Source organism: Lacerta agilis, chromosome 1, assembly GCF_009819535.1.
Source record: "Lacerta agilis isolate rLacAgi1 chromosome 1, rLacAgi1.pri, whole genome shotgun sequence".
NCBI classification, from domain to species: domain Eukaryota; kingdom Metazoa; phylum Chordata; class Lepidosauria; order Squamata; family Lacertidae; genus Lacerta; species Lacerta agilis.
The window spans coordinates 72811414-72826154 of NC_046312.1; the positions used below are offsets into that span (position 1 = coordinate 72811414).

At 45.5% G+C, this 14741-nt stretch overlaps 1 protein-coding gene across 1 annotated transcript; it reads right to left on the reverse strand.

Moving 5' to 3' along the window:
* Positions 1-5497: 5497 nt before the first annotated feature.
* LOC117049900 lies at positions 5498-11744 on the reverse strand. Its single transcript, XM_033155000.1, has 5 exons — positions 11541-11744; positions 9918-9992; positions 8812-8883; positions 6700-6881; positions 5498-6547 (listed from the first exon to the last, which is right to left on the reverse strand). Exons 2-5 carry the CDS (start codon positions 9979-9981, stop codon positions 5708-5710), a joined length of 1158 nt encoding a protein of 385 aa, XP_033010891.1. The 5' UTR covers positions 9982-9992; positions 11541-11744; the 3' UTR covers positions 5498-5707.
* Positions 11745-14741: the final 2997 nt, after the last annotated feature.

A 14741-nucleotide genomic window follows, 5' to 3' on the forward strand; every position in this document is an offset into this window, starting at 1 on the left:
TTCAGAAACAGTAGCTTGTCTAACACCGCCTAGCAAATTCATTGCAGAAGCAGAATTTGAACATAGGACTTCCTGATTCGCAGCTCAGTTTCGTTGCCACTGTGCCACTGAACAAATTGCCTGAGGCTACTCAGCAAATTTCTCAACCAAGCAGGAACTTGAAGCAAACTTTTTACATAAGGGCTAGTCCAATACATTTTGCAGCATGAAGCAAAGGTCCTCCCTACTGGCCCCATTTCACATGCAGAAGCTGACGGAACTTACATTTGAATTTTACTTCAGAAATTGCACTGGGGCATCAACCTCCACCACACCTGAGGGAAGCAGGCAGCACAGAGGGCCTCACCACAACTCCCCATTTGCTGCCTCCAAATCTGTTGCCACCATGGCCACCCCACTCTGTCTAAGACAGTGGTGGCCAAACTTGGCCCACCAGCTGTTTTAGGACTACAATTCCCATCATCCCTGGCCACAGGTCCTGTTAGCTAGGGATGATGGGAGTTGTAGTCCAAAAACAGCTAGAGGGCCAAGTTTAGCCACCACTGGCTAAGAGAAGGGCCAGCATCCTACAGCCCAAATCCACCACGTTCCCACTGTACCAAAGACTCTCACTGGGTATCGTTTAAGAAGTCAATACCAAGGAAATAATCACATTCATCAGCTGAAGCTTTAAGCTGCACGGTCCATGAAAACTGGCTTTTCAAGTTTATATCCAAGGAAGATGGATTTTAAGGCTTCTCAGTAGTTTGGTGGATTTTGGATGTTCTCTTCCTTCCTGCTCCTCCTCTCGTTTTTCAATGCTTCCCGCAAACTGAATACATCCACGTTTGACACGCTGTGCAGGTACAGATCTTAAGTTCAAAGAGATACTAAAGAAGGATTACAGCACCCAAGGCAATACTGCAGTATAAATTCTCCTCACAGCTTCCAGCAAATCTCATTTCCCTGACTGCAGCAAGCAGGGCTAGTATAGCACTGGAATGCTGATCTTGAAAGGTGCTGAATGGCTAATATGAAGAAGAAGAGGAGGAGGAGGAGGAGGAGGAGGAGGAGGAGGAGGAGGAGGAGGAGGAGCCCACACCTGCCTTTTTGGTATGATAGCCTCTCTTCTTTGGGACCCAAAATACATGCTATTTCTAAATGCAAGCAATGGGTTTGCCATGTATTGATCATAGAGATAATTATGTACAAAAACTGGGTTGGCTGCATTATCGAGACATTACACAGGAAGATAGTTTGCTTTAATTATAAATGTGACATTAATCAGGGCAATTTATATAGAAATAACCCCAAGTGCAGAAGGCAGTTTCTCCACGTGCTGTAGAGGGAAGTCAGGGGCAGATGAGGCTCATCAACCTGGAAAGGGAACCTGCCTAGGAGAAGGAAAACTCTTATTCTAAGCCTCTGCTGCATTGTGGGATATCTTTGGGAGAAGAAAAGGCTAAGGAGCAAACCCGGAGTAGAGTACAGAGTGCTTTTGGACTACAACTCTCATCATCCTTAGCTAGCAGGACCAGTGGTCAGAGATGATGGGGATTGTAGTCCAGCTGTTTGGGGGCACACTGATAGAAGGCACTCCCTGCTACAGAGTGGGAGAGGGCAGACCTCTGAACCTCCAGATGTTGCTGAACTACAACTCCCATCACCCCTACCTAGTGGGGCTAATGGGAGTTGTAGTCCAACCTTTTGAGGGCCACAAGATAGCCAGTCCTGCACAGAACTCTGGAACAAATCAGGAGCCTGAAATTCCAACTTCATGCTTTGAATCCAGGCTGCTGTAAGTCCACTTTCACATTTGATTCCGGTATAAAATGCCCACTCTGATTCAGCTAGATTATAAAGGCAAAACACAATGGCACCTCAAGCCTCTCTGTTAATCAGTAACCACCCTGCTAGCTGCAAACAGTCAGAGAGCACTACAGCTCTGGCTTCCTGTTCTGGCACCTGGGCAACTCAGGAAAGGGCTGCCTGCACTGTCATAGAGATTGCAGTGCCAGAGAAAGGAGAACAACTCGTCTCAGTAATGAATGCACTCTGGCATAGCCTGGTGAGAAAAGCGTGTGTCACATGGGCACGATCAAGGTGGAATCGGACTTCATTTCATTAACCTCAAGTGTCCAGCTTTCATATCCTGCGTCTTGCTTCGGAATACAGCTTCCTTCTGCCACCTGCTGGTAGAAGCACAGCGAAAGCAACATTCAAAAGGTAAAATGCAGCAAGTCAATTGCAACAGAGCCTTGCTGAAAGCTAACAGGACAGGCAGGGCTGAACCAAACAACTAACTTATTGCAGTAGGGCTGAGTGTAAGACACCCAGAAAACTGAAAGGGCTATCCTTGTAGAGAGAAAGAATGCTAACAGGACTTTACACGAAGATCAGCTATCATATAGAGTCAGTTAGAATAAGAAAAAAGGCTATAAATCTTCTGACCCTACCGAAGAGCTCAAAATGCACAGGGCTCATGATTCCTGAATGCTGGCAGCCCCTGTGAATCAGAATGTATGTGCATCAAGTATATATGCCTATACTTCTCTGCCTATACTTTTCAGTTGGGTAGTCTCAATCAAACACCTATTAAATACATCTCTATTAATGTCAGGTCCACATAGGGTCACAATGTTCTTTAATTTAACATATTTTCTCATATTATAGAAAATTATAGATTACTCACATATGACACATTTGAAGCCAAACAATCAGAACGCTTTATAAAGGATTAAGTATTCAAGTGTCCATTTTATCACTGGGATAAGTTTTAGGCATGCTGGACTGCTTTGAATCACAAACTGGTAGAACCGATAATAATGTCATTTCTGTCATAATAATAATAATAATAATAATAATAATAATAATAATAATAATATTTGTATCCTGCCCATCTGGCTGCAGTGCCCCAGCCACTCTAGGCAGCTTCCAGCATATATAAAAACACAGCAAAACATTAAACCTTAAAAAGCTTCCCTATACAGGGTTGCCTTCAGATGTTTCCTAAATGTTATATAATTACTCATTCCACAGGGTGGGTGCCACTACCGATACGCCCTCTGCCTGGTTCCCTGTAGTTTCACTTCTCGCAGTGAGGGAACCGCCAGAAGGCCCCCAGAGCTAGATCTCAATGTTCAGGCTGAATGATGGGAGTATATGCTCTTTCAGGTATACAGGGCCGAGGCCGTTTAGGGCTTTAAAGGTCAGCACCAACACTTTATATTGTGCTCGGAAATGTATTGGGAGCCAGTTTAGGTTTTTCAGGACCGGTATTTTATGGTCTCGGTGGCTGCTCCCGGTCACCAGTCTAGCCTCCATGTTCTGGATTAATTGTAGTTTCCGAGTCACCTTCAAAGGTAGCTCCACATAGAGCGCATTGCAGTAGTCCAAGCGGGAGATAACTAGAGCATGCACCACTCTGGCAAGACAGTCTGCAGGCAGGTAGGGTCTCAGCCTGCGTTACCAGGTGGAGCTGGTTGACAGCTGCCCTGGACACGGAGTTGACCTCCGCCTCCATGGACAGCTGTGAGTCCAAAATGACTACCAGGCTGCGCACCTGGTCCTTCAGGGGCACAGTTAACCCATTCGGGACCAGGGAGTCCCCCACACCTGCCTGCCCCATCCGCCAGAAACAATATTTCTGTCTTGTTGGGATTCAACTTCAATCTATTAGCTGCCATCCATTCTCCAACCGCCTCCTGACACTCGCACAGGACATTCACCGCCTTCACTGGTTCTTATTCAAATGAGAGGTAGAGCACAAAAGGGCTGGTTTGCTCCTCCAGCACCTTGAATACTGCCCAAGCTACCTGGAGGGGAGGTCCAAAACTACCATAATGTTCTGAGCCACATTTTGTACTGGATTTTTAAAAGTGGGTGCATGTGACCTGGGTAATGCTCAGGGTGGGGAAGGTATAGCAAAGGAAGGATTCTGTTTTCATTGCTGCTCAGGATGCTAAAACAGAGTTGGAGGAACCATAGGAACTCCCAGGTTTTCTTGCTGCCTGTTGTGCTTGTTGCGTTAGAATTCCTATAGGCTACTGACTGGTAGAGTCAAAGCATCCATAGCATTTTACAGGTGCAATAGACCAAGGATCAAGGGCCATCTCACATCCCAACCACCCCAGTCTCTACAGACATCCCCCCCTCTCCCGCCCATCTGCTTCAGTTTGCTAGGGATGAAACTGGCCAGTGTTCTTCATAAAAATGTTCAAAATCTGCAACCACAATACAAAATCTGAAAGAACAAGAAAAAAATACAACCAGAATATATGAAAAAAGAATAAATACCTACTTTATTCCAATCACAGAATCTAGGATTTTAAGCACCAGATTTAAATTCCACTGCTGACAACACACCTGCTTTCCAATGCCACATTCACCCCTGATTTATAAGTCTTTTATGCAAATGTTACAAACTCTCATCTTGTAGGAGCTGGAAAGTGCTGTCAAGACAACCTCCACTTTGAACGTTCTGCTCCAGTGTTATAATTTCCCTGACAATAAAAGAGGCCCACGGTGGCTCTGCTAAGAAAGGGCTGAATTATCGCATTTACAGAGTTATGGAAATAGGCATAGCTGCTGTGGAGAGCCATTTACCTCATCAAATTAAAGAGCTTGTTGGTGTATCTCAGCACAAAAGCAAGGATCAGGGATGTATGCAAACTCTAAATTTCACAGGAGCATTAAAAAAATTTTTTTTAAAACCCTCCCAAATCACAGATTGTGGTACTAGATGCATAATTTCGTTTCCTAGGAAACTCTGTTTTCACTTTTTTAAAAAAGCATATATTCTTTTTAGTCTTATGATTACCAGTATTTGCTTGAATGTGTCTGGGCAATGCCCTGGTCAACTTCAGAAAGCAGAAGAATTGCTAACTAAGATTTCCAGTGGTGGCAGTCCTCCGAATATTTTCGGTCCCCTGAATAGTTCCTCATTACTGGCCAAATCAAGTTAAAGAAAAAGACACACACACACACCCGGCAAAGTATTTTTTAGAGCAGAGTAAACATAGCCCTGGTCCACAGCTCAGTGACAAAGCAGATACTTGCATACATAAACTTAGTCCTTGGCATCTTCCATTGAAGGATTTAGATGGGCTGCAAAAGGATCTACTAGGGGAGGATGGTTTAAGGCAGCTCAATTTAAGGCAGCTTCTTCATAACAGAAGCATTGTAATGGCATCCTAGAATCATAGAGTTGGAAGAGACCACAAGGGCCATCCAGTCCAACCCCCTGCCAAGCAGGAAACACCATCAAAGCATTCCTGACAGATGGCAGTCAAGCCTCTGCTTAAAGACCTCCAAAGAAGGAGACTCCACCACACTCCTTGGCAGCAAATTCCACTGCCAAACAGCTCTCACTGTCAGGAAGTTCTTCCTAATGTTTAGGTGGAATCTTCTTTCTTGTAGTTTGAATCCATTGCTCCATGTCTGCTTCTCTGGAGCAGCAGAAAACAACCTTTCACCCTCCTCTATATGACATCCTTTTATATATTTGAACATGGCAGTAGAAAAAGTTTAGCCATCCCTGCTGCGGAAAAAGGAGGTGGTTGAAAAGAGTGTGTACAATGCAAGACCTGCTCCCTCTCCTAGATACTGGGAGGGCGCTAGGAGAGAAGGGACAGGCAAGGGGAGAAGCTTCAGTCACCATGAACCACATTCCTCCCCACCTTTCTACATGTGCGAGATAAAACTGCTGCCCTCACCATCTAGCCTGACCCTATGTCCATGCCATCTTCCTTGACATGGCTTGTTTAGAGCACTCCATGTCCACCTCGCCAGGCCACAGAGACCTCTCTAGGTCCACCAGCAGGTCTTGGTGACACTCCCGGATGTTCACTGGGTACCTTGCTCTGACAAACTCATAAGCAGCCAGCAGCCTCATGTGGTGTTTGACCATCAGGTACTGGATGACGCAGGTAGGAGCCAGGGAGTAGCCATCCCTGCAGTGAATCAGAACCCGCTTCCTTTTCTCCAGAGAGGCCTCAAGGCACCGGTTGATGTCCCAGAAGCATGGCTGCTGCAGAGAAAGGCGCTCCTCCTCCAAAGGCCCCTGGACGTGCACCTTGAGGCGGGACCAGCTATGCTGGGGCCCTCGGCTGCAGGTGCAGGGGATGAAGCTCAGCCTGCAGTCCCTGGGCAAGCTGCTCACGTCAATGATGCTGTCAATCTGGTTCTTGCACAGCGCCTGCCCACTGTAAGCCCCACGGAGGTTCCCCACGTAGATGAAGTCTGTTACCCTGGCGATGACCGGGTCCAAGAAACCAAAGCCTGCCTGTAGTTCCCTTGGCTTTGGGTCACTGGCCTCCCTGGATTTGAGACTCCCATTGCGGCGCTTCTTGGAGCTAGAAACAAATGACGGATTAGGATTGAATTCAAAGCTGCCCTTTGGCAGCAAGGGAGAAAACAAAGAGTTGGAAGACTTGGGCTTGGATGGAGATCCCGTTGGCTTGGAGATGATGGATTTGGACGAGGAACTGGGTACAGAGGCACAAAACAAGGATGCCCGTTCCAGGGAACCAGTGCTGCTGGCTGCCCCACCACTGTGGGCTTGTTTCATCTATTTGAAAAAGAGGAGAAAGGTATCAGTTAAGTTCCTGCCACTGTAGACTGCTACTAGATTCACAAACTGATGCAGCAGCAATGACAGACAACATACTGCGTATTCCCCAACAAATGTCTCAGCGCAGGCACACTTAGATCATCACTCACCTGAGTATCAAGATTCTCCAGAGAGGCCAAGCCACTGTATTGCCTGGCGTTGTCTGATGAGAGGGATAAGCAGAGTGTCTGGTGAGTCTTTGTGGGTGACCGAGGCCTAGATGAAGCTTCTCTGTGGACTATCTTTTCTTCCGGCACTTCATTCCTGCTCATTATCAAGTCTGGGCAAGAACCTGCAAGAACAGGATGGTTCCCCCCAAGAACAGATGCTCATGAAATAGCTCCCCTTAGCACAGACCTAGAATGTATCATGAATGCTAATGAATTGTGCCTCTGGGAAGAGGCAATTCCTTTCACACAACTCCCATTGCCATTGCTTTTAGATTATAGTTTGCCATGAGCACACACACAGCTTTAAGCAGAGCCTTTCACTGGAAGGTAGCTGTCACATCCGTTTCTTTAAGCATTCCCTCTGTCTCAGCGTATAAACGTAAAATATGCTAATAGACCACTAACGAAAACAAATTAAAATGATTCACCTACTCCTTAACATGTGTGAGCTGTATCCTTTGTATGTTCTATTTACAGTACAGCTGCTGAACTTAATGGATTTTAGTGAGCCATGCCCATTAATTTCAATGGGCCCATTCTAACAACCCTATGTGTTTTGAATCAGCCTGATATTTAAGCACTAGCTTGGCAGTCATAGGTGATGAGGAATTCCATTCAGGTGAGTAAGGAAGCTGGCAGAAAGATGGAGCGATCCATTGCTCTACTACACCCAGCACAGAACCTAAGCTGGCTGCTGGAAGAGGGAAGCTCCCCTCAACTGTACCCAGCATAGAAGTGCAGCAAGCTGCTGTAGGAGAGACTGTCATCCTCTGCAAGCTGGCAGGTTTGCTTGCAGGCTAGTAACTTTTGTGGGCTTATTTGCAAGGCTGGTTTAAATGCACCTGCAAGGCTGGTTTACATGCACATTGCCTGTGCCTTCAGCAAAGAGCACACAGTTAATAACTGTATGATGTGCCACTTCCCTTCCAGAGGCAACATGGGAAAAGAACCACCACTGAGTGTTGTTAACATGGGTGACAGTTATTAGAGGCTCTAGGCCTTAACTTGTTTACACATTAAAATTCATTAGTAAATAGCAGTATCTGTTCACACTGAAAGCCCGAGAATACCTTGATCCTACAAATGAGCATAGCTGTGACAAGAGGACAAAATGGCTTATGCCAAAGCAACTCCTGCAGCACCCAAAGCTTTTCCCAGTAGCACAAATCCACCCTGCTAGGCTGCTAATCCATTGCAATCCAGTTACAAAAATCCACAGCCAAACATGCACAGCTAGGCTACGTATTTTGTGCTTCAAATCAAGCAATTTTTTGTTCATTTGGAAGATGCTCTTTTCTACATACTTATACAACACAGATTATTCTAGGTAAAGCAGCACTTATATCATAAGGTTGCTACTTTGAGTGAAATCTGCTGCAGAAAAGCAGGAAATAAATGAAGTAAATAGGGTTGAGTCCAATTGTGCTCTTCCACTGCTTGCAGAAAGGCTTTTGATCCAGCGGACGCTTCCACTAAGAGAAGGTGGGAAAGAAGCAATTCTCACCAATCCTTCCTGCAGCCCTAGAAAAATCTGGATCCACTAGAACAACATGGAAGGTGGCATGGGTTAGAAACGGGGAATCCACAAAAATCACCTTCACCTTTCACTAGTCTGCTGAATCAAAAGCCCAAGGAGAAAGCCACAAGGGGATTCAACCCATAACAACAAATTCTAGCCACTGAACATGCACAGGCTACCATCTTTCCTCCCAGTAAGAATTCAGTGTTTTGCTGTGTGGCCAGCATCTCTCCATCAAAGACAATAGCTACTTTTGCCCTATTCATTGGATTCTGCACTAAGAGTTGTGAACAAATTATGTACCCTGAAAAAGTATTTTTTTGTCCAACCTGTCTCATTCATGTGGAGTATAGAGATGTGCATATATTTCCTTGATGTGCATGATTTGTTCTCACAGTCACAACAAATGGTGTCACCATTGTTCAAATGTTCCAATTCTTTCTTACCATCCAGATTCAATTTCAGTATTCGTTCCACAGGAGCAGAATACAAAAGCAGATAGTATATTGGAATGCGTCGCATACTTCACCTACCTGTACAGTGTTGGGAAAGTGCTATGGGGGAAGACAGGCGCAAGGCCTTCCAAAGGTGCTTTGTAAGCAAGCCTGGAAATTGAGATAAAAATGCACGTTAGCAAGGAATGGCTTATCAGATAACATCAAAAGCCAAAATAAAAGCACATGTTAAAGCTGATGCATGCAACATGTGAGCTGCTGCCACCACCCCAATCTAGTGCAATGCTTATGGTTGACAGTACTATTACCATTTAGCACATACTGAAACACCTAAAAAATCTAAGAGCTGTGCAAATGAGTCCTATGTCTGCTGTGCAAGGGACATTTCGCCACAGCAATGTACCGGTAGTGGCCACGGTGTTGCATTAATGCAGCAAAACACGTGGGGTGTTGCACCAGGGAAGATATTCCAGATACTGTACTGTGAGATGTTCCTTTGTGTGCCTCCTCCTTGAGAGGTCCAGAGGGTGGCAACACGAGAATGGGCCTTCTCTGCAGTGGCTCCCCATCTGTGGAATGCTCTTCCCATGGAAGTTCACCTGGCACTCTCATTATACACCTTTAGGCGCCAGACAAAAATGTTCCTTTTTAACCAGGCCTTCGGCTGACCTAATCAACAACCTATACCCTTTAAAATGTGGCTCTTTGTGTGTTGGGGAGGGTGTTATTGGATTAATGTTTTTATTTTTATTTTCTATATTGTGATCTTTTTTGTGAACTGCCCTGAGACCTCTGGGTATGGGGTGGTATATAAATTCAATAAATGAAATGAAATACTTTGCACAAGTGTCCTTCTCCATCTGAGCTAGAGATGCCAGGGATTGAATCTTTGCATGTCAATGAGTTACGGCCTTCCTCTTGGCTCTGTGGACCAGTGACCTTACTTAGTATTAGGAGGCTTCATCTTGAAGACCCACGAGTCCATGGGCCTCCATGGGGCAGGGACAGAGAAAGGGAGAACAAGAAATGGACACGGGGAAACAGGCTATTGCCACAGATCCAGGCAAGTTATCTGAACAATAGGATGCAGATTGGGTGTGCTGGTGTGTTTCAGCACGTCTTTGTGCAATAGAAGCCCTTTGAGGGTACCTTTAGAACTGGGTCTGTCTCTCTTCTCTTACTACCCGTAATCCCACTTTTCCTAGAATCTGGTCCTTTGTTCATCATTATGCCTGCCGTTGACTCCATGGCATCCAAATCTGAAATATGTAAGAATAGATGGGTTCTAGACTCTAAACCCGCAGCAGGACAGCTCAGATTTACAGCAGGGCATAGAAGATCTACCGGTAGCCTACTGGGAGAAGAAAAAAAGGCAGACGCCTTTTTCATATGCAAAATCATATGCAAAATCCTTTGAAGGGTGGTAATGAAACCATTCAAGTGTGCATGCTGAACAGAAGCAAGCTTGCATGCTCCAGAGGTGTCAAACCAAATCTGAATGGAAAACTGGACCGAATTGTTATTCTTACCAAAATTAGAAGGGCGTAAGTAATCTATTACAGTGGTACCTTGAGTTACAAATGCCTCAGGTTACAAACGCTTCAGGTTACAAACTCTGCTAACCTGGAAGAGTTACCTCGAGTTGAGAACTTTGCACCCAGGATGAGAAAGGAGCTGTCTGATTATTAAAAGTAGCTTTAAGTGCTTGCAAGAGGAAGGCCTCATCCATGGAAAACGACAAAGTAGTTTGTGAGCTGTAGCCCCTTTGGAGTTCTTGAATAATTATTCAATAATTTAAATAATTCAAATCCCTAACATCACTTGTAGACAATGCTGTATCTCTGGCTGTGGAGAGTCCCCATCAGTTCAGGGTGCAGCTGTAGCTGCCTTCTAAGAGTCAGCATGTTGCTCCAAAGCATTAGAAAGAGGAACTCTGGCAGCACAGAAGCGGATGTTGTGTAGGCGGGCAAGAGAATATCAAGCAATGATCCAGAATCAATATAATGTCTTCTTTCCCGAGTTATCTCCCCGGCCCCCTCTGCTCCAGCTTTCATTACACAATGTCAGCTTCTCTGTCTTGTATATTTAACCACCATCCGGCATGATGTTATATATGTTCCACAATGAGATTAATCGCCCAACATCAAATGCGCAAACTGGCACCGTGTTGTAAATGATGTTTACACATTCCCACAAAAACCGGAGGCAATCTCTGATTACTTGATATTGGCACACACGCAGGAAGCAGAAGGACGGGAGGTCATTGCTTGCTTGAGACCGCCCCACTTGACCCTTGGGGCTGGGCTACCCACATCTTGGTCTCATCCAGAAGAGAAGGGCATAAAATGAACCCTAATGGATCAGACCAAGGACCAATCTCCTCCAGCTTCCTATCGGCCACAGTGGCCAACCAGATACCTCCTGGGAAGCAGGATATGAGGGCAATAGTACCCTGGCTACCACGGTTGTCCCCCGCCCCCAATTCACTCCCCAGCGACTGGTATTCAGAGGCACTGGGGTCTTAAAGGAAAAATGGCAACGGTGGTGCCCCGGTCCTTTCCCAGAGCACCACAAAGGAGGAAGTTTACGATCGCACACAATAAAGCTCACCAAGGGAAAGAAAGGGAAAGATTATGAGACATCAGACGTAAAACAAACAAAGCAAAACCAGGAATAAAAGACTCCGGGGTCGGGCAGCTCCCCCTCCCTGACCCCATAGCCCACTTCCGTGGCAGAGGCCACGCTACAAGTTTTGCCCGCCGGGTCCCCAGCGCGCCCGTCTCCGTCCACCAGGCAGCCCCACATACGCGGAGCCGGGGCTCGCAGCTTCCTTTCTCCGCCTCGACGGGAAGTGGCGCCGCGCTCTTCAGCAGAACTTCGGGCTAAAGTTCTGGCTGCGCTTCCAGACGCAGCCCTCGAGGATCGCCCTGCGCTGCACCTGCCAGGAAGAAGGAGCTCCGCGCCCCGAGATCCACGCCGGACTCACGGCGCTTCCTAGCCATCTCTTCGCGAGGGAAAGGGGGGGGGCGCGAGGACCGTACAAGGGCAGGATGGGAAATGTAGTCTGCGAGGCACAAGCGGGGCGCCTCCGCCCTCCCAGAAACGCTCCTCGCCTGCCCGCGGTGGGCGGCGAAATTGGCCCGCCCCGTGGTCGTGTCCCGTGTCTATATCGCTTTCAGCGCTTGCCACGAAGTGCTTGGCAGGCAGATCTTTTCTCTAGTTCAGAGACAAGGCTGTAGTTGGGGGCTAGGGGGGGGGGGGTTGGAGATCATCTCGGAATCATCTGTCGCTCGTATTTTAATAAATCCAAAGAACACACTGTGCATTTGTAAAGCGTCCTGTGGGTGGATCTTATTGGTTTGTCTCTTGTAACTCTGAGATGATTTTAAAAATGCCGAGTGAGGGTGCTGCTGTATCAATCTCCTGAGAGCAGATGGGTGTTCGACTAAGATTGACAGTACTGCCTTTAGGTGGTGTGTGTGTTTGTGTGTTTGTATGGAGGGGGATTTCCACCCCCCCACACACTAATTATGGCTCCTGTGAATAATCACTGTGCTTATTGCACATGTATTTAAACTTTAATTGTATTTTCATCCTGTAATTTTTGCATATCATTGTCATTTGACTCTATCTCCATTTTTTCACACGTATATACTGTGTGTGCACACGCAATCATTTGCCAACTGAGAATAACATTTCATGCATCTGGTGCTATTCTCACCAATTGAGAATAACATTTATGCAGCTGGTCCATGAAAACTTTTTCCATAACAAATTTGTTAGTCTTTAAGATGCTACAGTACTAGCCTTAAGGATTCTTTGGTGGAAAGATAACAAGAGTTATATAGCCACTCTGACAACCCAGTTGCTGAGCAGGTTGCTGGTGACGTTTCCTAGTTCTGTGTATTGCAGGTAATTAAAGTATCGGGGCCAGATACTCTTACTTACAGTACATATAATTGCAACAAAACCGTTAATGTTTTTACTGATTTTCACTAGTTGAGTGAAAAGCTGGGGTATCCATATAGCATGGTTAAATAGCCAAATGGGCTATTTAGTAGGGCTGTTTACTAGATGAAGGATCTCGTTTCTCCCTACATATACAGATTGCAAATAAAGAGCATGCCATTTTTTAAAATCAAGGCATATTTGGCCATGGTATCAACCTGAGCAACAAAAGGTTGCTATCACATTTGAAAGCTCAATCTCACAACTTTCTCCATGTGGAAATTCTGAATGTTATTCTGTCTTATTGTGTGATAAAATATGTGCATTCATTACATAAAATATGTGCATTCATTACAAATAAATGTAAAAGTATGCTTTCTGAGTTGTAGGGAAATGTATTTTTAGAATGATTTATTTGGTACCACATTTATTTTACACAGATAACTGTCCTTCATGGTAAATAGTCTCTCTTACTGCTGTATTGCATTAAAAGTAAGCCTTGTTGAGTTCAAGGTCTCTAAGTGTGTGTATAGATTTGTAGGCTTAATTCAGCTACTAGCCTTATGCTGCAGTCCTAGACCCACTGACCTGGGAATACTTCTAAGTACAGGATTATGCTCTAAAATACACAGGAATCCTGCAGTTCAGTTTGATGGCCAAGCAAAAACATTCAGTTTGATCCTTGGCCATATTTCAAGGTCGGCTAAACAAGTAGGAGGCAGCATTACAATGATGCAGACCACAGTTTCCTCCTTCTTCTTCAGGACTCCTTCTGAGAATTGCTAAAAGAAAATATACATAATGGCACTTACCTAGCTTTAAAACCAGGAGTGTCCGAGAGTGATGAACTGGTTTTTATTTGTGGTTCCTTGTTGCTAAACAAACCCTGCCAGTTTGCAGCTCCTGCTGGGGCTGCTTGAATAAATCAAACAGCCAAGCAGCCCCCATCATTTATGAAGAGTCTACTCCTCCACAGAGCCAATTGCGATTGGTGGGCCACTGCTCATTTTGGGTATCCAAGATACTGCTCTCTATATGATGGCAGACGTCACTGCCTGAGATCCAGAAACAGAAAGTCTTTGCTTGCTTGTTCCACAAATAAGAGGAAGAACCTGTTTTTAATATAATCTCACAAATCAATTCGTGGACAATAAACCCTGCAGGGATAGCTGAGAAGAAGTACAAGATAGAGTGGCATAATGCTAAGCTACACTTGACTTCCAAAGAGGTTAGCAGCAGGAGGAATCAAGATCTTCTCCTAGTTATAGCGGCATTTATTGACACACTTGATAGTAGTGGCAGGTGGCAATTGCAATCCATACATGTCTCTGGCAACGTAAGCAGCAAATTTACCCAGATGGAACAAAATAATGATATAATATGCTCCTTTGTGTCACACTGAGCATATTTATTCTTTGCTGGCCCCAAACATAATAAACTGAAACCATAAAGATTTATTTGTCCCTCCCGGCTTGCTTTCTTTTGTTGCTGAGAATTCACACACAGATCTTGTTTCGGATCCCCATAATGTTGGATGCTTGAGTCCTGATAGCTGGCAGATGAGGATTATATTACAGCATAGGTGCAGCATTGGCCGTGGCTAGTTTGGGTCTCTCGGGCTCAACTTGAGGGAATGGTGTTGACTTAAAACCCTAAATGGCCGAAGCCCAGCATACCTTAGAGCAGGCACTCTATATATACACATACACTTCATTATTACAGAAAAGAAAGTACTCCATGCAGCTCATCATTGAACTGTGAACTCGCTCCCACAGGAGGCAGTGATGACCACCAACTTGGATGGTTTTAAAAGAGGATTAGACAAATCATGGAGGAGAGGGTTATCAGTGTCTACTAACCATAATGGCTATGTTCTGCCTCCACAGGCAGACACAATAATGCCTCTGGATACCAGTTGCTGGAAACCGCAGGGAAGGAAGAGTGCTCTTGTGCTTGGGACCTTCTTGTGGGTTTCCCTTAAGCATGTGGTTGGCCAATGTGAGAACAGGATGCTGGACTAGATGGGCCATTGGCCCGATCCAGCAGGCTCTTAGGTCCTC

Excerpts from the sequence above, each read along its gene's own strand:
- LOC117049900 (XM_033155000.1), bottom strand. The coding sequence starts at position 9,981 with ATGGAGTCAACGGCAGGCATAATGATGAACAAAGGACCAGATTCTAGG. Across the intron at positions 8,884-9,917 it reads TAGGAAAAGTGGGATTACGG|GCTTGCTTACAAAGCACCTT; the intron begins GTAGTAAGAGAA and ends CTCAATTTCCAG. Across the intron at positions 6,548-6,699 it reads TGGAGAATCTTGATACTCAG|ATGAAACAAGCCCACAGTGG; the intron begins GTGAGTGATGAT and ends TTTTTCAAATAG.